The sequence below is a fragment of the Mauremys mutica genome, chromosome 13 (assembly GCF_020497125.1).
Source record: "Mauremys mutica isolate MM-2020 ecotype Southern chromosome 13, ASM2049712v1, whole genome shotgun sequence".
NCBI classification, from domain to species: Eukaryota; Metazoa; Chordata; order Testudines; family Geoemydidae; genus Mauremys; species Mauremys mutica.
In genome coordinates, this window is record NC_059084.1 from 24,409,626 (window position 1) to 24,432,656 (window position 23,031).

General features: G+C 51.3%; 1 protein-coding gene across 6 annotated transcripts in view; it reads right to left on the minus strand.

The window, feature by feature from the left end:
* Nucleotides 1–23,031, minus strand: part of L3MBTL1 (L3MBTL histone methyl-lysine binding protein 1) — a 61,540-nt gene that overhangs the window by 22,582 nt on the left and 15,927 nt on the right. For 5 of the 6 annotated variants that reach the window (XM_044986449.1, XM_044986448.1, XM_044986447.1 and 2 more), the window contains 12 exons: nt 18,843–19,066; nt 17,628–17,772; nt 16,654–16,792; nt 15,699–15,825; nt 14,890–14,977; nt 13,520–13,611; nt 12,791–12,895; nt 11,287–11,422; nt 10,508–10,608; nt 8,765–8,916; nt 2,100–2,176; nt 1,260–1,345 (listed from right to left, as the gene is read on the minus strand). In XM_044986449.1, the coding sequence (XP_044842384.1) occupies nt 1,260–1,345; nt 2,100–2,176; nt 8,765–8,916; nt 10,508–10,608; nt 11,287–11,422; nt 12,791–12,895; nt 13,520–13,611; nt 14,890–14,977; nt 15,699–15,825; nt 16,654–16,792; nt 17,628–17,772; nt 18,843–19,066 (1,472 nt within the window). The remainder of the gene's footprint in view (nt 1–1,259; nt 1,346–2,099; nt 2,177–8,764; nt 8,917–10,507; nt 10,609–11,286; nt 11,423–12,790; nt 12,896–13,519; nt 13,612–14,889; nt 14,978–15,698; nt 15,826–16,653; nt 16,793–17,627; nt 17,773–18,842; nt 19,067–23,031) is intronic. The other variant, XM_044986452.1, reaches the window with a different exon arrangement.

Sequence of the window (23,031 nt, forward strand, 5' to 3'; positions counted from 1 at the left end):
ATACTGGGTCAAAGTGGAATGTCCAGAGACCAACAGAGAAAGGACTTGGATAAATGCAGGTTATTTATCCAAGACTCAGGGCCTTCTTTCTGATCCAGCGAATGAACAGGACCCTCTGTCCAAGCGGGCCCCAATCCTTCCTAGCAGGAGTTGGATGGACTTTGGCCTCCTGAGTCTCCATAAGACTGATGGGTGATCTCTGGTAAGCTTTTATATAGGAACTTCTATTGTTTTCTCTATAATGCTCCCACGTTAAGAATAAATGGGCTTGCTTAGAAAAAGCTGGGTGGTAACTTGTGACTGCTGGCAGTTACATTGTTCATAGCCTTTGGAGAGCAAGCAAAGCCCAAACACTGGCCTGGTTAGGCAGCCTGGCTTGCAGGGGATATCACACTGCAGGTGGGGAACCATGCAGCCTGTAGAAAAAACCCATCAGAAGGGAGAGCGACACAGGTCTGTCACCAAGAGGTGATGACTGAGGGCTTGGGAGCCCAGAGTGGGTCTCTGGAGTTCAATGAGTTGAACAGGCATGGTGGGAGCAGGCAGGGCTACAGGCACCAGTGGAGGAAGCACGTGCCTGGGGCAGCACATGCTAAGGGGTGGCATAGTCTGGGCAGCTTTTTTTTTTTTTTTTTTACTTGGGGCAGCAAAAATGGTAGAGCCGGCCCTGGGAGCAGGATTAAGCCAATGAGAGGCCCAGACCAGAGCTGTGCTGATGCATGATGAAAACACTTTGCTCAGGGTGAGGGGCCTTTTGGGCTGGTTGGATGCGCTATTGTCTGTCTGAAGGCAGCTTTCAGTGCATTGTGGTTATCTCCCATCATCCCTGGTCCTAACAAACCAGGCTGACAATCTGGTTTCCTGGTATCACGCCCCAAAGCCCAGGAGAGAGGGATTCTACACAACTGCAGTTTCCTTCCCCAATGCAGGGGGTGGCACTGCCCAGCAATGATCTCCCAGGCTAGGGACAATATGTGGCAATGGTTTCTGTGGCTCAACCCACGAGGCAAACCCCACAAGGCACAGGCACAGTTTCCAAATACGAGATCTAGAGCGTGAATTCAAATCCAATGTCTGCAGAGGGCACGAGCCCAGCACCCCTGCTTTAACGGTCCATGCCAGCCCTGCTGCGACTCTATATGAGGGAGTGGCTATGTCAGACACCACTTTAAAGACCCACATCAGAACAGTGGAGTCTCCAGAGGCCCAGTGCTCACCAGCCCGTGACTGCACCGGCAGAGCCAGGCACCAGCACTCACCACTTTAAAGGCCCAAGCTGGCACTGCAGATGCTCCAGTTTCCATCAGGTATTTTTCCCAGTTGAAACTGTCAGGGTCGGGATAGTCTGGACATGAAAACAATGGGCATATTGAGTAGCTTCTCCTCTGGGGGTGTCCCACAATTCCCTGCTCCCCCACTGGACCAATGCAGCATTAGGTCTGCACTGGGACTGGAGGGAACTCTGGAAACTCCTGGATGTGTGTCAATTCCTTCTGTGCCCCAAGTCCACTCCTGGGAGGGGACGTATTAGTGAGTGACACCTGTGCCCATGTCCGACAGCTTGGGCTCTCCCTTAACTCACTAACTAGCCTGTCCGAACCAACATATTGCACATGGATGACCACGGCTAAATCCAGAGCAGGGTTTTTTCAGCTCTTCCCCTTCCCCTTAACATTGGTCCCAGCTGGCGGTGGCATGAGGGTAAAACATGGTATTTTGAGTGCCCTCTAGCGGTAGTTCTCATTATAGTACTTCAGTACAGGAAATGCCTGTTGGACTACACTACCCAGAATCCTTCGCAAGGAGCTGGGTGTGTGCTGTGTTGGGAAAAGTGAGAAATAGCACATGGGGGATTGCTGGCAGCAACCTCAAGGCCTGTCCTTATTTTAAAAAAAACAACAACAAAAAACCAAAACCCTCCCATGGGTAAAAATCCGGAGTTCCTTATTACTCAAGCAAAACTCCCCCTGCCTTCAGCTAAGTCAGGGTCAGGGCATTAGCGCATGGTCCCAAGTGTGTTCAATACACCACAGTGGGAGTTCTCTACGGTTCAGCTCATGGAAGCCAGACGGGGATACAGCCTCTGGCTGCGTACTCACCTTGAGGAGGTGTGAGGGGTTTCCCATGCGCTTGACACCAGCCGACTGGGTGGATGTATGGACTGCTGGGGTCACACCTGCAGCACACACATACACGTTCATAGGGGATGCAGGTACAGTCACACCCAGGGCATGCACATGATTTCTCCATGGCAGTGCACAGGACCTCAGAGCCAGGGCAGGTGTCCTGCCACAGGGATGGCACCAGCTGGGAGAGCACAGCACATTGGTGGCCGGAGCACGGCCTAATAGCCATGTGCCAACCTAAGCATTCTACAACACAGCCTGTGGCTGCCCTCCTCCTCAGAGAGGAGTGGCCCCTATGACCGCAAGTCCTGGCAGGGTCAATGCTACAACATGTGGGGCCCCAAATTTCCAAGGGGGAAATAAACGAAGGCCAGAATTTCACAATGGGCCTGTGTGCAAGTCAGATCTCGCTACTCCTATGGACCCACTGCTGGGAGAGGCAAAGGAGTGAATTATTCCCTGCCCCTTTACTACTGGAGAGGAAGACAGGGCCAGCCCGTGAAGTTTCAGATGGAGGTGATCCACGGGGCTAAGCGGTGTGTGGAGCTTGAGGCCAGTCCTGGATCGTTCACTCAGATGCCGGTGGAGCACAGCACGCTGGGACCTAGAGCCTCCACAGGTCCCACCTCCGTATTACGGACAAGGGTGGCGGGAAATCTGTTTCATTGTCTGTTCTGTAGGGGCAGCTCCTAGCCCCCTAGAATAGGCCTCAGCTGGACAAAATTGTGGCGCTGTTGGCCTGAAGCTCTGCAGAGAAACACAACCCAAACCATGGAAAAACTGAGTTTTTTAAAATGAAGGACAGCAACCTTTCCTTCTCCCACAGACAGGGCACGAACAGACTACGCCCTTGCTAACGGGGCCACGCCCTGGACATCTTCTGGAGAAGAGATGAGAGGTGGGCGTAATGGCTGAGCATTCCTTCTCAGTGCTTTGAAACAAAGAAATTGGTGTAACCATAAGAACGTAAGAATGGCCCTACTGGATCAGGCCAATAGTCCATCTGGCCCAGTATCCTGTCTTTTGACAGCGATCCGTGCCAGATGCTTCAGAGGGAGTGAACAGAACATGGCAATTATCGAGTGATGCGTCCAGGGGTGAGCTGGAGCCGGTTCGCACCGGTTCGCGCGAACCCGTTGTTAAATTTAGAAGCGGTTTTAGAACCGCTTGTTAACTAGCTTCCCTGCGAGGGAAGCTTTGATGGGCTCTGCCTGGGAAGCCTGTAATTCCTCCTCCCGGCCACCGGGGGGCGCTGCGCTGTGCTGCGAGAGCCATGTGAGCTGCCTCCTGGCCCTGTTGCTGCTCCTGCTCTTTGGACCTCTGGCCCTGGGGCTCCTGCTGCTGCCCCGTGAGTCCCCTGCTGCGTCCTGCTGCTCCCAGCCCCCCCCCGTGTGAGTATCTGCGCCCCTCCCCCGCCCTCCCTGCCCACAGCCACCCCCTGCCCCCAGCCACCCACAGCCAGCAGCCAGCCCCTGCCCCCAGCCACCCGCAGCCACCCCCTGCCCCACCCCCTGCCCCCAGCCACCCCCTGCCCCCAGCCACCCACAGCCCCCAGCCAGCCCCTGCCCACAGCCAGCCCCTGCCCCCAGCCACCCCCTGCCCCACCCCCTGCCCCCAGCCACCCCCTGCCCCACCCCCTGCCCCCAGCCACCCCCTGCCCCCAGCCAGCCCCCTGCCAGCCCCTGCCCGCCCCTGCCCGCAGCCAGCCCCTGCCCCCAGCCACCCCCTGCCCCACCCCCTGCCCACAGCCACCCCCTGCCCCACCCCCACCCCCTGCCCCCAGCCACCCGCAGCCACCCCCTGCCCCCAGCCAGCCCCTGCCCACAGCCGCCCCCTGCCCCACCCCCAGTCAGCCCCTGCCCCCAGCCACCCCCCTGCCCGCAGCCAGCCCCTGCCCACAGCCGCCCTCTGCCCGCAGCCAGCCCTTGCCACAGCCACCCTCTGCCCGCAGCCAGCCTCTGCCTGCAGCCCCTGCCACAGCCACCCCCTGCCTGCAGCCAGCCTCTGCCCACAGCCGCCCGCAGCCACCCCCTGCCCACAGCCACCCGCAGCCCGCCCATCTGCATCACCTGCCCACAGCCAGCCCGTGTCACTCCCTGCCTCCAGCTAGCCCTGCCCCACGCCCCTATCTGCAGCCAGCCCCACATCCACTGGTGCCCTGCAGTTCCCAGGGCAGTAACCCTGCACACCTGCTTTAATGAGGGGGGGGCAGGGAGCAGCTGGGACCCACACATGTGCACACCCTAGAGTGACCAGACAGCAAGTGTGAAAAATCGGGACGGGGGTGAGGGGTAATAGGAGCCTATATAAGAAAAAGACCCAAAAATTGAGACTGTCCCTGATCACCACCCACACATGTGAAACGGAGCTCATTTCTAGTTCAGCCCCATCTTTTTAAAAAAGAACTTTAGGTAGGGTTAAAATACATCTGTATTTTCCTGGACATGTCAGGCTTTTCGGTTCTTAATCACCTCCTGGGAAAATATGGACGTATGGTAACCCTATTGGTACAAAAAATACATGCTGTCGCACATCCCTTAAATCAGAACTTTTTATAGGGAACCCGTTGTTAAATCAGAACTTTTTATAGGGAACCCGTTGTTAAGATTTTGGCAGCTCATCACTGGATGCGTCCCCTCTCATCCAGGCCCAGCTTCTGGCAGTCAGAGGTTTAGGGACACCCAGAGGATGGGGTCATGTCCGTGACCATCCTGGCTAATAGCTCTTGATGGACCCATCCTCCATGAACTTATCTAGTTCTTTTTTGAACCCTCCTATGCTTTTTGGCCTTCACAACATCCCCTGGCAATGAGTTCCACAGATTGACTATGCATTGTGTGAAGAAATACTTATGTTGTTTTAAATCTGCTGCCTATTAATTTCATTGGGTGACCCCTAGTTCATGTGTTATGAGAAGGAATAAATAACACTTCCTTATTTACTTTCTCCACACCATTTATGATTTTATAGACTTCTATCACACACCCCCTTTACTAATCTCTTTTCTAAACTGAAAAGTACCAGTCTTATTAATCTTTCCTCATGTGGAAGCTGTTCCATACCCCTCATCATTTTTTGTTGCCCTTCTCTGTTCCTTTTCCAATTCCAATATATCTTTTTTGAGATGAGGTGACCAGAACTGCACGCAGTATTCAAGGTGTGGGCGTACCATGGATTTATATAATGGCATCATATTTTCTGTCTTATTATCTATCCCTTTCCTAATGGTTCCTAACATTGTTAGCTTTCCTGAGTTGTAACAGCTGTTTTAGACCCCATCATTTTATATTTATAGTTGGGATCATGTTTTCCAGTGTGCACCGTTTTGCACTTATTAACAGTGAATTTCATCTGCCTCTTTTGTTGCCCAGTCACCCAATTTTGTGAGATCCCTCTCTAATTCTTTTCAGTCAGCTTTAGACTTAACTAATTTGGGTAATTTTGTATTGTCCACACATTTTGCCACCTGTTTACCCCTTTTTTCAGATACACCTCTACCCCGATGTAACGCGGTCCTCAGGAGCCAAAAAATCTCACCGCCTTATAGGTGAGACCGCGTTATATCGGGTTTGGTCTGGTACAGCGTACGTGCCGGACTGGACCAGCTTCCCTGGCGGTGATTTAAAGGGCCTGGTGCTCCAGCCGCTGTGGGGAGCCCCAGGCCCTTTAAATCACCACTGGGGCTACAGCAGTGGGGCTCAGGTGGGGATTTAAAGGGCCTGGGACTCCCCATAGTGGCTGGAGCCTCTGGCCCTTTAAATCATCGCCCGAGCCTGGTTGCCAGAGCCCGGCTGGGGATTTAAAGGACCTGGGGCTCCAGCTGCTGTGGGGAGCCCCAGGCCCTTTAAATCACCGCCGGAGCTCTACCAGTGGGGCTCGGGTGGGGATTTAAAGGGCCTGGGGCGCCACACGAATTCGGATATAACACGGTAAAGCAGCGGGGCTCGGGTGGCGCTTTAAAGGGCCTGGGGCTGCTTTACCGTGTTATATCTGAATTCGTGTTATATCGGGTCATGTTCTATCGGGGTAGAGGTGTAATTTATGAATATGTTGAACAGCACTAGTCCCAGTACTGATCTTTGGGGGAACCTGCTATTGACCTCTCTCCACTGTGAAAACTGACCATTTTTTCCTATCTTTTAACCAATTATTAACCCATGAAAGGACCTTCCCTCTTATCCCATGACAGCTTACTTTGCTTAAGAGCATTTGGTGTGGGACCTTATCAAAGGCTTTCTGAAAGTCCAAGTATATTATATCCACCGAATCACCCTTGCTCACATGTTTGTTGACTCCCTCAAAGAATTCTAATAGATTGGTGAGGCATGATTTCCCTTTACAAAAGCTGTGTTGACTCTTCCCCAGCCTACTGTGTTCATCTATGTGTGTTTGTTCTTTCCTATAGATTCAACCAATTTGCCTGGTACTGAAGTTAGGCTTATTATCCTAACATTGCCAGGATCGCCTTTAAAAAAAAAAAAAAAATCAGCATTACATTAGCTATCCTCCAGTCATCTGGTACAGAGGCTGATTTAAATGATAGGTTACATACCACAGTCAGTAATTCTGCAATTTCATATTTGAGTTCCGTCAGAACTCTTGGATGAATACCATCTGGTCCTGGTGACTTATTAGTGTTTTATTTAATCAATTCGTTCCAAAACTTCCTCTACTGACACCTCAATCTGGGACAATGCCTCAGATTTGTTACCTAAAAGAATGGCTCAGGTATGGGACTCTCCCTCACATCCTCTGCAGTGAAGACGGATGCAAAGAATTCATTTAGCTTCTCCGCAATGGCCTTGTCTTCCTTGAGTGCTCCTTTAGCACCTCGATTGTCCAGTGGCCCCACTCTTTGTTTGGCAGAGTTCCTGCTTCTGATGTACTTAAAAAAAATTGCTGTTAGTTTTTGTATCTTTTGTTAGTTGCCCTTCACATTATTTTTTGGCCTTCCTAATTATATTTGTACACTGGACTTGCCAGAGTTTATGCTCCTTTCTATTTTCCTAAATAGGATTTGACTTCCAATTTTTAAAGGGTGTCTTTTTGTTTCTAACTGTATCTTCTACTGTGTTGTTTAGCCATGGGGCACTTGTATGGTCCTCTTACTGTTTGTTTGTTTTTTAATTTGGGTATATATTTAGTTTGAGCCTCTAGTATGGTGCTTTTAAATAATTTCATGCTGCTTGCAGGCATTTCACTCATGATTATTTCTTTTAATTTTCATTTAACTAGCTTCCTCCTTTTTGCATAGTTCCCCTTTTTCAAGTTAAATGCTACTGTGTTGTATAGGGACTGGGAGTGGCTGGCTCACTACAAAAGCAACTTTCCCTCTCTGGGTACTGACACTTCCCTCCTCAGTTATTGGGAGTGGACCACACCCATCCTGACTGAACTGACCTTGTTCACACTGGTTCTCCACTTGGAAGGTAACTCCCTTCTCTTCATGTGTCAGTATATTTATGCCTGCATCTGTCATTTTCATGCCATGCATCTGAAGAAGTGGGTTTTTTAATCCATGAAATCTTATGCCCAAATAAATCTGTTAGTCTTTAAGGTGCCACCGGACTCCTCATTGCTACTGTGGTTGGTTTCTTTGGTATTTTGCCCCTATCAAGGATGTTAAATTTAATTGCATTACAGGCACTATTACTGAGTGGATCAGCTACATTCACCTCTTGGACCAGATCCTGTGCACCACTTAGGACTAAATCAAGAATTGCCTCTCCCATTGTGGGTTCCAGGACTAGTTGCTCCAAGAAGCAGTTATTTATGGTGTCTAGAGATTTTATCTCTGCATCCTGTCCTGAGGGGACGTGTATCCAATCAATATGGGATAGTTGAAATCCCCCATTATTATTGGGTTTTCTGCTTTGGTAGCCTCTCTAATCTCCCTGAGCATTTCAGTCACAGTCACCATACTGGTCAGATGGTCAGTGATTCCCATTGCTATACTCATTATGAATTTCTATCCATAGAGATTCTATGGGACCGTTTGAATCATTTTAAGATTTTTACTATATTTAACACTGTGCTTTCTTTCACATACAGTGCCACTCCCCTACCAGCACAACCTACTCTGTCATTCCTATATATTTTGCACATTTCTATACATTTTGAACCCTGGTATTACTGTGTCCCATAGATATTCATCATTCCACCAAGTTTCTGTGATGCTGCCACTCTCCAGGTGTGTGGTGAGAGGGTCAGACATTGCTGGTTATGAGGTTGGACTTAGAGATTCTGCATTTGTAGCAGAGTTTAACTGTGCAGAATTAATCCACAATGGGCCTGAGCTCAGCTGCAAATTTTGGCTCGAGGTGTGAACTTTCTCCAAGTTCAGATGGGCTCAGAACCAGGGTTTGGTTCAGGCCTGTCTTTAGAGTTATTTTAATAAGAGACATAGAATCATGGACTAAAAGGGACTGCAGTGGGGAACGAGAACACTTAGGCCTGCTTGGTCCCTCTAAGGGTTGATGTTTCCTCATGCTTGCAGGAAGAAATTCACTTCCTCAGGACAGTACCAGACAATCAGCCAAGACAAGAGCATTATCCACATCCCGGGAAGCATCCAGTATCAGTCACTGCAGGAGGCAGCACGGTGAGGCAGTGCTGGCAGGTCATGCCCGTGTTCTTACCAGTAGTCGTAAGTATCATCCCAGTTGTCAAAGTGCACCAGAAAACGATTGTCCACCACGTCCGTCACCGTGGCAACGCATATCAAGGAAGGGTTCATGCGGTCCACGGCTTCTAGTTTCGTGCCCACCTGGAATCCCGTGGGAACGGCATTCTGGGGAAAGGAGAGAAACAGGGTAGGTGCATCTGGGCACCAGTCAGTTTGCTCTGATGGCTATGTCCCCACCATGCCCTGAGCAGCTGCTGGCTGGCACCATATGGAATGCTTGAGAGGTAACCCTGTGCCCTTCATCTGAGGGGCTCGGAGTGCTTTTAACATTAGTGAATTTAGCCTCACAGCACCCCTGGGAAGCAGGCAGAGGTAAGGAAACTGAGGCACAGGACATTTACATGACATGGCTTAGGTCGCAGGGCAAGTTGCTCACAGATCTGGGAAAATAGAGATGAATCAAGACTGCCAGGCCCCTGCTAGATGCTGCGGTCCTAGACAAGAACAGCTTCCCTTAGAATTAGGATCTATAAGAAGTCACTTGTTTCCACTGTTGCTTTCCAGTCTCTAGCACCAATCTTTATTACTAGGGGTTGACATGAGGAAAGACAGAGGTAGTATTCTCATCCTAAATCTCCCTCACCTGCACTCCCCTCCCATCTGGTCCACAATTCCTGCACTCCCCTCTCATCATGCCCACCTGGTCCGGTCTTCTCAGATATAACATTTACATAAAACCCTGTGTCATAAATACTGCACTGACAAAGCTGAGTGAGAAATTATTGCAATAATCACACATCATTTGTTGGTATTGAATTTATCAGTGAGACAATGATGGATTGTTATTTATTGTTTAAGAGCTGATAAGGTTTTTTTCCAAACATTTTGAAAATGTCAAAGTATATTTTGTTCAGGGTTTTTTGTAAAAATATTCCAGGTCTCACCCCCCACACCTCTTTCTCTCCCTTTTCCATTCCATTTTGCCTCTGAAAAAAGGAGAGAACATGGAAGAAAGAGGGAGAAAGGTGAAAAACTGACCTTTTTTTGGTTTGAAAAAAAAAATCCAGAACATTTAAAAAAAAAAAAAAAGTTTTCCGGGAAATATTTTTAAACAAATACTTTTGACCAGCTCTGTCTGTGGCAACATCTACATTTATGGCGGCAGATAGAGTATGGGCACTGCACATCCTACTAGCACGGGTATAAGTAGCAGTGTAGGCGGTGAGGGACAGATTAGGTGAGTAGAGTGGAGTAAGCGCGCTACATGCGTGAACCCCCTGGTTTAAATCCTACACAGTTCTCTACACACCCAGGCAGTGCCTCCCCTGTCTACACTGCTGCCTCCATGCTGCCAGAGCCTTTCCCCACTGCTGGAGCCTTTCACTGCGGCGTGTAGCTACACACGTAATGCCTGTACTCCACACGGCACCTTAAGTGTAGACACTGGCTGTATTAGAGATGGGTCCGAACAAACCTCCCTTATCTGAACAACCCCCAACACTGGTGACGCTGGTGACACAGTCACTAACTTACAGTGTTCTTTGTGTGCACGGTGCATGAACAGGTCGATCCTGTTCTCTGTGGGTCGACCCCCATTTCAGGAGCAGCATTACTGTTGGGATTGGGAGGAGATTGCGGGGGATGTTGGGAGGAAGAGGCCAAAGCAAAACTGGTGGGGAGATCCCCTCTGTGGGGAAATGCATGTGAACGTAGAGGCGTTCGCTTGGAAGGAGGAAGAAGAGGATCTGCCACTCACATTGTTTGGGGTCACAAAGAGGTGCCTGGGAGCTGCCTGAGCCTTCGTTATCCTCAGATAGTTCGTCCAGCTGAACTCCTCCTCCTTGTAACCTAAACACCCTCAGGAAAAGAAAAGACAGAAGCAAACGTACAGAGAGAGCAGCAGCTCCTCCACAGGCCAGCAGGACCCACGAGGACAGGCATGGAGCCTTTGTGCTGTGCTTCAAAGCACTGCCTAGGCGTCAGACTGGGGAGCCAACATCCGGCCACTGCCTCCTGCCCAGCATCTACCCTTCTACCATCCTGCAACCATCATCGCTCCCAAATGGGTGCGCATGGCAGCGTAGTGGTTGTGGCACCTCCTATGCTCAGAATGGGGACTGCTGAAGTACTGATACCAGCCACAGGGGCAAAGGGCGACAAGCAATCTTAACTCCCATTGGTGTGTGTGCTCAGCCCCTTGCCGGGTCAGGCCCTACACATCTGCTTTTCAGTGCTGCCCACCATACTCCCGGCTGGGACCATGACACCTGGGACTAAAAGGCTCAGCATCTGATCAGGATTCGAACCCAGACCTCCAGAGGGGACAGACGCCTACTTTAACATACTGTGCCATGCCCTCCCATATGGGAGAATTTGACTCCTCCCCCTGTAGCAACTCTGTCTCCTCTTCTCCCCACAGGCCTCCACCCTCGGCTTTCAGGGGTCCCACAGGCTCCACGCATCCTGACTGACTGCACATCAGGGGAAGGCCCATCTGGAGCAGCGTCCACAGTCCTGAGGTCACCAACCTCTTACCTTTGGGGGGCTGCAGTTTGTGCCCCGTCTCCTCAGACCAGCCGGCAGGATGAATGTTGGGGGAGTCGGCGTTCAGCCAGAAATCATGGCATTCGGAGTAGCCATCAAAGTGCAGGCGCATCCGATAACCACACACCTGCAGCGAGGAGGGGATGGGAACTGAAGGATGAGCGCACCCCCAGAGGCACTGCCCCGTGTGTGCTCTAACCCCCTTCAAGCAACATGTGCCTAAAAAGTCTGTCCGGCAGCCCACGCACAAGCACCATCACTTACCTTCTTCACAGCTTGCTGAGAAGGCCGGGGAGCCATATTGACACACTGGTGTCAGGAATCAGGAAGTGCATTTGAAGTCTGGGAGATCTGTGCATTTAACATAGGAACAGGGCAGGCGCTGAGCCACTGGCCCCAGTACTTCTACTCTCAGCAACAGCCACAGAAAGATTCCGACTTTACCGCCAGCCTTTCTTGTCGGGGCACAGGGTGAAATGGTGACGCAGTCAGCACTGGCGTGGATCCAGGGCTATAAAGACCTCACAGGGGCAGGTTCCCCCCTCTCCTTCTCTCAAGCGTTTTGCAAGAGGTTGTTGCCCTGGCAAAAATATGCCAGCAGCAACAAACAAACAAATCGGCTGCTTTGTGGAATTTCTCACCTTGAAGAAGGATTGAGTAGACTTCAGCTGCTGGCCCATGTGTGCCGTAGGTCACGGACTGTGCACCTTACATGAATGTAGTGCAGATGGAAGGGTGTGGCCTGACCGCCTAGAGACTGAAGGCCTCTGTTTATCCACAGAACGGGTGCAGAATGGACAGTGGAAGAACAAGCTCCTACTCACTGCCTCACCAACGTGGCTCAGACTGTCCAAGAGTGAGCAAATCAAGGGGCCATAGGGCGCTTCCGTCTCCATGGTCTACTCACTCCTGGGTTCCTCTGATGACCGTGCTAACATGGCCACCAACCGAGATGGTGATTCTGCGATGTGGCCACCCGTCCTCTACCAACCTGACTGACACTCCCAACTCACTTGACCTACACCACCAAACCACCAGTGCATTTCACAACCAGCAGCTTGGCCAGGCAATGGTCTAGGTGACTGCCAGCCAACCCTGAGTTTGAACGGATGGCCTAACGGTGTGACCCATGAGTGGCCTGCTGAGCCACCTCCTGCACAGCATTTCCTTTCTCCCCCTGGAAACCCTCACACAACACGGCTGTGAGCATGCGAGGGGAAAGGGCAACGGAGGAGCTGAGAAAGGCAGGCAGGAGCTGTCAGCCTGTAGCTGCGGCTGCACAGGAGGACACGGAATGGCAGTGTCACACTGAAGACCATCAGAGGAGGGAGGTTCTGGAACAGCCTCCCAGTAGGAGGAATGGGGACAAACCACGCAACTAGTGTCAAGTTGGAGCTAGATACGTTTAACGACAGGATCACGTGACCGGGTTCCCTGCAATAGCAGGAGACTGGACTTGACAAGCCAGGAGGTCCCTTTCAGTCGCACGTCTTACCTCAGCCACAGTCAGGATGAAGTACATCGAAGGGTGCTGGGGATCGATCCCCTCCAGCTTCATCCCCACCTTGAAGCCGTTCTTGTGCTGGGCGACTGACTGGTACTGAAAACGAGAGAGAAACAGACGTGCTCCAGTCACCCATCACAGCCCATTGGAGGACAGAGTCCTGGGGTCACCCAATGGGTTTTTTGTTTTTTAAAGCCGTTTTCTGTGGTTTGTTTTTCTCATTGCCGACAGGACAGGAAACACGACAGCGCTGGCTTGCCATGCACGCTCCCCTGAGCGCTTTCTATTGCTCAGCCTAGAGATGAGCCTCCCCTAAGTACAGGGGTGTTTGCAGCTGGAGCTGTGGGCTCATCTCTTACCCAGACAAGGGCAGGAGAGAGCAGTTCATCGAGTGAATTAGACTCACCTTTTCCCATCCAGAGGGAAGCTGGCTAAGGTTGGGGTGGAGTAGAATCAAGGGGATGGAGGAGAAGGGCATTGACAGGGCCATCACGCTATAGGGCACTTGCTGATCAAACAGACTTCGAGTGGGGGGCAAAGGTCACAAAGGGGAGGGCTAGAGGAAAGGTGGAGAGCAGCGGAGGAAGACAATTGGTTACCCCAGGACGAAGGACTGGGCATTGTCCACAGCTAGGAAAACAGGAACAAGATGGAGAGGAGATGAGGAGAAGAGGAAAAAGGAAAGAAGACGAGGAATCGGAAAAGAAAATCCCAACTCACTTCTTGGAACAGATTTAAAGGGGCAGCGATGGCTTTCTGCTCCTCCAGGTAGGATGCCCAGGACCAGCCTTCTTTCTTCTCCTCGATGGCACCTGAGCTCGGCAGAAACGCACACACAAGCCACTCAGAGACGCGGCTGAAGATCTGGTTAGTTTGCTTTGGAACTGACCCTTTAACTGGTCCAGGCTAGGGGAAAGGCAGACCAGCTCCCCTCACCTCACCCCAGCGTGCAGTCCGCAGGGTCCTTCACCAGCCTCCAACCACTTTCACCCATGTTCGGAGATGGGGGAAGGCAGAGGTGGGCTGCCCAGTGAGTGATGCACCTTGACAAAAAGGGCTGTATCCTGCTCTCCGTGACCTGCTCCCATCCCCAGTGACCTCAGGCACCGCCCTCCAGGCGTAACACTGGGCCAAAGCCCTGTCTGTTCAGCTGGAAGGGGGGAGATGAAAAGCCATCTCCCATGCAAGCATTCTTTCTATCCCTCTACATGGTGTCACTGCCTATAGTGGGGGTCCAGGGTCATGCAATAAAAGAATCATACTGTATACAGCGCAGAAACCCCTGAGGAGAACCCAGATACATTCTGCAGCCAGCCAGCATCGACGGCTGAGACTTTCAAAGCCTCCAGTAGGAGAGAAATACCCAAGTCCCATTCCTTTTAATCCAAGCAAAGGTTCAGGAACAGCTGTAAAAACAAGAGGGAGTCCCCAAAGCAGCCAGAGACAGGCCAGCTCCATTAGCACAGGGACTAACCAATTGGCAAGGCAGAGTGTGAGCTGCTGTATTTGTACTGGTATGTGCCTAGCTGAGATGTTTACCTGGCTCCCCTCACCATGGATGCTGAGCACCTTGCAATTTTTAACACATTAAAGACCTCTGGGAGGAAGGCAAGTGCTACTAGCCCCATTGCACAATGGGGGAACTGAGGCACAGAAAAACAAATTGACTTGCCCAAGGTCACAGGAAGTCTATGGCAAAAAAGGGATTGAACCCAGGTCTACCTAACCATTGACCCAGCACCCTAACCCCTGGGCCATCCATCCTCTCCTCACTGGGGGAGATCTCTGGTGGAAAAGGGCTATAGGAACCCAAATCTTAATCCTATAAGTAGACGCATTCAGAGAGCGGACACGGGACTAGACGGATCTTGGGTCTGAACCAATCTGGTAGCTCCTATGGCTAATCATCCATGTGATACAAGGTAACATCACTTCATTGTGGGGACTCCGGTGGCATCATGAGCTACAGGAGCGCCACCGAGATGTTGTCGCCTGGATGGTGAGCAGGTCACTGTAGCTGACTTTTACCTGCCTGTAGCTGCTGCTGCATGGGAAGCAGCCACCAGAGACTGCCCTGCCACACCCCTTACCGTGCTGGTTCATGCTCCACTCTTCGCTCTCCGTGTTGCTGATGGTGGGGTCTCCCTCCAAGTTCTTTCTCTCTTCCTGCTTCTCCTCCTAACCGTGAAAGTAGAGAGAACTGATGTCAGTCACTCACCACCCTTGTAATGTCTCAGACCTTCTTTGATTATGACAGTGCTCAAGAATTTTTGGGTACCCAAATCCAAAAAACGGACAGCCAAGAGGATCTGGCTTGTGAGTAGACCGAAGCTGTTGGAGAGGGATTTGAAAGGACCTCACTAAAGATGAATTTATTGTGGGCGGTGCCGTCTTATTTTTTCAGCCAGTGGGTGCTTTATGCCCCAGAACGCAGCATCTGGATCACTGAGGCAGATGCGCTCTGGTTTGTAAGTGTAGTTCCTCAGTGTTTCATGCTCACGAGGCCAGGGTTCTCACAGAGCTCAGGGCTGGGGGTTGAAGTGTTCAGCATCCACCATCGTGGCTCAGTTTTCAAAAGTGCTCAGCACCCAACCTCCACCCAGGCGCTGAGACCTCTGAAAATGTGGCCCAAGACATCTACAGGACTTGAGGGTCCGTCCCTTTGGATGTCTATTTCCTCCTCTCTCTTTCTGCTCTTTGGAGTTAAGTTGTCAGTTTCTGATTAATACTTCGACATATAATGGATACAGCACTGACAATTATAGAGGAAAAAAAAGAGGGGGAGGGGGACGGACACACACACACACACACACACACACGATGGCGGGGTACCCTAGCCTCTCCACTGACAAGTATCTGTGTGTGATCTTGTCCCCTCCTTGCTGGCCCTCTCCCCTACCATTTGCTCTGATTCATACTCCTCCTCCTCTGAAGGGCTCTGGTAATCCTTTCTTTTCCGTTTTTTCACTGGCTTGAGGATTTCGGTGGCGTTAGTGCTGCCGGCAGAGTTCTCCACTATGACAGACCTGCAGGGGAGAAGGGACCGTAATGCCTATCAGCAGAGAGGAGCCATAATGCACATTGGCAAGAGATGGGATGTCAGCAAACTTGGTTCGAATAGGCCTGGCACAGAGGGAGGTTGTGTGGCCAACACCAGTCTGAGAAGCAACCACCTTTTCAATCCCTCCTCCAGTGCCCGCACGCGCACACACACACACACATGATTAAAATGAGCAATCTGCCAAGAACATGTGTCTTGATGAGGTCAAAATTAAGAGATAAGCCTGAACCAAAATCCTGCATCCAAGTATCCCCGAACGCTGGGGTGTCTGAAATCCAAATCTGAATCCAGATCCAAATAGACTGATCTTTATAACGGTCTGGACCAAATGCCTGGATCCAAGCAACCCAGAATGACAGGGCACTGGAAATCCAGATCCACATGTGGTGGTCTGCCCTCATCTATGAGCTGGGAAATCAGATGAGGGAAAACGTGTCCTTCGGGGACCAATGTGAGGACGCCTTTCCCTGGGGAAGCTTCTCATAGCGCCAAGCGGAGCCCACTCCTGCACTGAGACCACAAACAATCTGAGTGAAAGCTTGGCCCCGCTGCAATCAACAGCAAAACCCACCCTGACTTCAGTGGGCTCACGGGGCATCCTGCGAGTTTGCTTGAAGAATAACCTGCCCGCAGGAACAAGAGAGGGGTCTCCCAGCCCACGGAGACACACGCCTGTATCCCCCTCTCCTCTAGAGAACCATGGCTGGTCTGAGAAAGACAGGGTTTGGTTCAGCACATTTCCCCCTGAAGGTGCAGGTTCTTCTTCCCCGAACCGAAGGAGCATCTCCATTACCTTTCCTTGAACTGCCGATGACAGTGTTCGCTGCAGAACCCCCTGCCCTCCCGGGCCCCCTCCGACACATGTCTCCGGCCACAGGTATCGCAGTGGCACATGCTCTCTGCTGTCAGCAGCTTGGGCTGCTCGGGCACGTCTGTGGCAGGAGAGAGTGAAAGGGACATGAACTCCAACGGGCGAGAGCCGCCGGGGAAAGAGAACAGCACAGGTCAGGAGACACCTGCCTCCCATATGGCTCGAGGGTGGGCGTAGGCACCACACACATACCCTGGGGGAGGCTGAAGCTCTGGGGCAGGATTGAGGGAGGCACTTTGGAAGCAGGCCCTGTGGTCAGCAGGGTCTAGTGGACAGCTGCTTGCTGGGCTGGGCTTGGACAGGATGGACCGTCTCACTCCTTGGCAAGAAGATCATGTGGAGAAAGCCTCATGGAAACTCTGCCTGAAATGATGCATTGGTTCCAGCCGGCCACTGGGGTTTTGGGACAGGCCAACATGTCTGTTGGGCTACTGGCCCTCCAGAAGACATCAACAACAAGTGGATAAAGGAGCCTTCTGGATTTCCCACTAGGAAAAGCCAAACGCCGGTCTATAGGGGCAGGAGTGCGGATCTTTCTGGAAGGGTTGGGGAGGCAGAGCTGCAGTGGCTCCAGAGCCCATTGTGACTTAGCCCACCCCCACCCTCCCTTTAGGGTCTGAGATCACCTCAGAGGAGAGGCACCAGCAGAAACCCACCTTCCCCATGGCCCAGTGTGACAAAGATATTAACAACACCACCGACGTGAATACCATTTCCACATGCTTAAAGACATTGGAGCCAAAGAGAGCCGGCGCAAGCAAGTGGGACTCCCTCGAAAGCTCCCAAGCCCTGGGCCCACCCACCAAGCCACAGGTACAAGGAAGTGCCGGCTCTTCCCAGCACTCCGCAAGTCATGGTGTCCAGCAGGGCGCCTAGAGCCAAGCTAGCATCCTTACCCTGAGCAGCAGCTGGATTGTCTCTGCTGGTAGGCACCACCTCCGACTCCCCATCTCTCTCCGCATGACCCTCCTTTAGGGGCTCCACTGGGGGGATCTTATCAGCACTCACCACTTTCAGCGTCCCATATTCATTTATCCGAAACTGGGTTATTAACGCAAACACAAAAGGGAAGAAAGATAAAAGCGTAACCCACTGGTCCCTCTTTGGGCCCACCCACAAGGGATGGGAGTCTAGCACAGCCCCACCTGGAAGCCTTAGCTCAGGCTGTAGCAGCTTGTGGTTTTTAGATGTGAAGGTTCCTAGTTCAATCCCCGGTGTGTCAGCCAAGATGGTGGCCATCGCAAAAACATAAGGCTAAAAGGACTAATGGACTCAGACGTAACATTGTTGACCTGTCTCCCCCATGAAGGTCAACCCTTCCCCTGGTGCTGGACATGCCAGGTCAGCCCTACCAGGTGAGAGAGGGGCAAAGAACAGGATGGGGGTATGGGAGCTGTGGGGTCTCCACCCAGCCCTTTCACCGACCCGCTGTTCAACCTCAGGGAAAGCTTTTCATTGCCATGGAGAGGGCAGGGGTTGGCCTGGTGGCTGACATATCAGGGAAGGGCAGAATGCTGTCTGGAGGCTGGAACAGCCCGGAGGAGGCAGGGTGCGGGATGAGGTAGTGGAGGGGATGGGGTACACTGGTTACTGTAACAGTCTAGGCACGGCAGCTGTGTGTTGTGCATGGATCACTAGCACTAAGCTACTGAGCCAGCCCCAGTGAGCGCTTAGCATAAACACCAGCCAAACTACCTCTAAAGACAGTCCTGATCAGATACCTTTAGGGCCAGCCTTTCAATGGTGGATGCCATAGTTTGGCCTTCAAAAGCGTACATGCACTGGCACCACAGCTGTGCTCTGAAAGGCCACTGAGGTCTGCTCCTGAGGTCAGCATGTGCAGTTACCTGTTTGTGGGCACACCTGCAGCATCCTCCATCCAAAGGCTGGCCAGCGATTTAAAGGGCTCCCTCTCATTCTCTGCTAATGAGGAACAGGCTCAGAAGGTGGAATCCTAAGGATGAACCTGGAGGGCAGGAGCCCAAGAAGATGCTCTTATTGCCCTCGTAGGAAAGCAGCTGCATAACCTGCCAGTTCATAATTCTCCATGGACGCGCCCAGCCAGGGTTAAGGGTGCTAGTGTACAGGGGTCTGGCTTCCCCCACACTTACTCTTAAGTTGCTGCCAGGCAGAGTGGCCACCCCATCTTTCCACTCCAGTACCCGGACGGTGTTGCAGGTCTGCACCCCGCTGATCTGGGGGATGACGGTCGCAGTGATCGGCTCGTTCCCTGCCCCCCTCTCCAGTCTCTCGGCGCCTGCGCTTCTCTGCGGCTCCCGGGGAAATCGCTGGATCTCTAAGGTGCTGGCGGGGAGGCTGATGGTGGCTGTGTTTGCTGGAGAAGGGTGAAAAGGTAAAGAGGGACAAACACTTCATCTACATGCAGCAGGCTTGGGGAGGGGCAGCAGCCAAATACAGCACAAGGGGGTGAGGGATGCCAGGCACACGGCCTGCGCTCACTCTGTTTGCACACCCGACTCGTAGGTTTGCGCCAGGGGTTTCCTGGAAAGGTGTCAATCCGCCGGGTCTGACCTGCCTTACAGCAGCAGCTACTTGTTCTGTCCCCTACAGAATCAAGCCCCAATTCTGAGCTCAACACACCTCAGTGGGCGGGGGAGGGAGCTGCATGCCACCTCTGCAGCCCCCCGTTGAATTCTGGAGGGACAGGGCAGGAGCTGCAATGGGAGAGGAGCAGAGAGGATGACTGAGGCCAGGTGGGAGAAGGGAGCGGAGGGGCTGAGCACTGAACTGTTCATTGGGTTCCAGTTAGGAATAACTACAGGAATAATAGGGCCTGATTCTCCTTTACATTCACACTCTGGACCTTAATGCGGGTGCCAGTTCCGGCTACACCTGGAACGCCAGCACAGTGTAAAGGGCCACAGTGCAAATGAGAATCTGGCCCAGGACATTTTAAACTTCATCTACACCAGTTAGAAGCAGCTGGATGAGCACCATGCCTCTGTCCCCTCCAGCCCTCTGAGTCTGCTCAGCACCCCCATGAGGGCCACGGCTGGAGCTGCGCTCCTGGAAAGGTGTCTGACTCGCTGGGCTATGGAGCACACTGGGCACAGGCCTGTGCCTGAGCAGCTGCAATGGTTGGGAACAGTAAATGACTCCCTAGCTAGTGAAAAAACAGCAGCTGCTCCTCACAGACAAAGGTCTGGTCACAGCAACCCAGGTTTTGGTTCCTTCATGGCAGGACTGCTGCAATGGAAGCCACCCGGAGGGCCAGATTCCCTGATCTGCCCCAGCTGCTCTGCATTGCTCAGATGGTGGAAAGTGACAGTATTCAGGCTGGAGGCAGCCAGCGGAGAATTCCTCCTGCGCAGGGTAACTTGTGCAGGTGTAAAGCTGGCAAAAGTGGTGCAGCCACCTCCAGCAAAAGGGGATTGAGGTAGTGTGCTGCGGGCCATAGAATCATAGAAATGTAGGACTGAAGGGACCTCGAGCGGTCATCTAGTCCAGGCCCCTGAACTGAGGCAGAACTAAGTATTATCTAGACCATTCATGACAGGTGCTTGTCTAACCTGCTCTTAAAAACCTCCAATGACAGCAATTCCACAATCTCCCTGGGTAATTTGTTCTAGTGTTTAACCACCCTGTCACTTAGGAAGTTTTCCTAATGTCTAACCTAGATCTCCTTTGCTGCAATTTAAGCCCATTATTTCTTGTGCTGTCCTCTGTGGATAAAGAGCACAATTTATCACCCTCTTCTTTATGACAACTTTTTACATACTTGAAGACTGTTCTCATGTCCCCCCTCAGTATTCCTTCCTCCAGAAAAAAGAAACCACATTTTTTCAATCTTTCCTCCTAGGTCGTGTTTTCTAGCCCTTTAATCATTTTTGTTGCTCTCCTCTAGACTTTTTCCAATTTGTCCACCCCTTTTTCCTGAAGTGTGTCATGCAGAGCTGGACACAAATGCTGAGTAGAACAGAAACATTATTTCTAGTGTCTTACTTCCAACACGCCTGCTAATACATCCCAGAATTATGTTTGCTTTCTTTGCGACAGTGTAACACTCTTGACTCGTATTTAGCTTTCTTTTTTTACATCATTTTGTATAAATGCAACTGATTGTTCTTTCCTACGTGGAGTACTTGGCATTTGTCCTTATTGAATTTCATCCTATTTATTTCAGACCATTTCTCCAGTTTGTCAAGATCATTTTGAATTGAATTCTAATCAAAGTGCTTGCAGCTTTGTACGATCCACAAACTGTATAAGTGTACTCCCTATGCCATTATCCAAATAATTTAGGAAGATATTGAATAGAACTGGAGGGACTTCACTCAATATGTACTGTGAACCATTGATAACTACTTTCTGAGTAAGCTTTTCCATCCAGTTTTGGACCCACCTTATAACTGGTTTGTCTAGGCTATGTTTCCCTAGTCTGTTTATGAGAAGGTCATGTGAGACAGTACCAAAAGCCTTACTAAAGACAAGATATATCACATCTATCGCTTCTCCTCTATCCACAAGGCTTGTTACCCTGTAAAAGAAGGATGTTATGTTGGTTTGACATGATTTGTTCTTGACAAATCCATGTTGACTGTTAGTAGTTATCACCTTATCTTCCAGGTGTTTACAAATTGATTGTTTGATTCTTTGCGCCATTATCTTACTGAGTACTGAAGTTAAGCTGACTGGTCTATAATTCCCTGGGTTGTCCTTATTCCCCTCTTTACAGATAGGAATATATTTGCCCTTTTCCAGTCCTCTGGGATCTCTCCCATCCTCCATGAGTTCTCAAAGATAATTGCTAATGGCTCAGCAATCTCTTCAGCCAATTCCTTAAGTATTCCCGGATGTATTTTGTCAGGCCCTGCCGATTTGAAGACATCTAACTTGTCTAAGTAATTCTTAACTTGCTCTTTCCCTATTTTAGCGCCAGATCCTACCCCGATGTTCATTGTCCAATCACAGTTAACAGTTTTGGTGAAAAACAAACAAAAAAGGCATCAAACACTTTGGCCATTGCGGTATTTTCTGTTATCGCTTTTCCCTCCCTCATTGAGTAATGGGCCTGCTGCGTCCTTGGTCTTCCTCTTGTTTCTCAGAGGTTTGTAAAATATATTTGTACGGTGGAGCAGAGCTCTCCTGCGTCTCTCCTTCCCTGGGGTGAGTTAGAGCAAGACTTCAGCTGCTCTAACGTCCACCAGGGCTTCCAGGCAGCTCTTCCCTGCCCCTCCATTTCATGCACCAAAGCTTGGGCTGCACATTCAGCCCAGCTGCTGGCCCAGAACGCAATGGCCCAGCTGCTAAATCAAAGTCTGTGAGAACGCCCCACTGCTCTGTATACCCCGTCCTGGCTCCCTGGTCCTCATCTTGAAACCCCTCAACAGGCTCCATGCCAGCTTCCTACTGGAAATCCTCACCCGGTCTTTCTGCTCCACTCCAAAGTACTGCAATCAACAGGCATCAGGCTACTACTTGCGCCCAGGACGTACATTGACAGGGATGAGCAGAGCTGCCCATCGTCCTGCCTGGCCGGTGAGTGTTAGCAGCATGTGGGAACCACGCTGGATCATCCCCCCCAGGTGCTAGTTAACATCTATTTTACCCCTGGGAACTGTGCTGGGAATCACTTTGACGCAGGAATCCTGGGAGAAGCACCAGCTCTCCAATGGCCAGGAACGTCTTCAAGGAAGCACAAGTCACCCCCTTGGCCAAGAGACAGAGAAAACCTAAGGAAGCACCTTGAAAGTCTTCCTAGCAGGGGTCACTCTCAGGGTTTATGTTGCACAGCTGGGTACAGAAAGGAGGGAGGAAGTGAAAGAAAGACGGGATGGGAGTGAGAGTTAAAGGGGAGGGAGAGAGTGTGCGAAGGGGCTGTGGGGGAGGATATGGCCTACATAACTGAGCTGCAGAGTTACGTGCACCCATATCCAAGGGCTCTGATCCCCGTTGGTAGCCCTGACAGTGAACCCTAGGTGCTGTTACCCTGCCAGCACCCTGAGATGTGGGGACAGGCCTGGCTTCAGCTCCCCTGGCTTGCAGTATATCGGTTGGATGGATCAACACAAGATCTTAAACAAGACTAACACTTACAGCACAAGCATGCCCAGAACACTATCCCAGCCCCAAGCCGACGCATGTCCCATGGGGGAGAATCTGCTATGCAGATATTTCCTACAGTTTACAAGCCTATTATTGTAAGTTGCCTTCCCCTCCCATAGCTGGTCCACATAGACGATAACAGCCTACTGCTGCTGTCTAATGGGGGTGCTCTCGAGGCTCAAGTGGTAGAGATCTAGCCCCGAAGGAGGGGATGACTCCATGAACAGAGGAAAC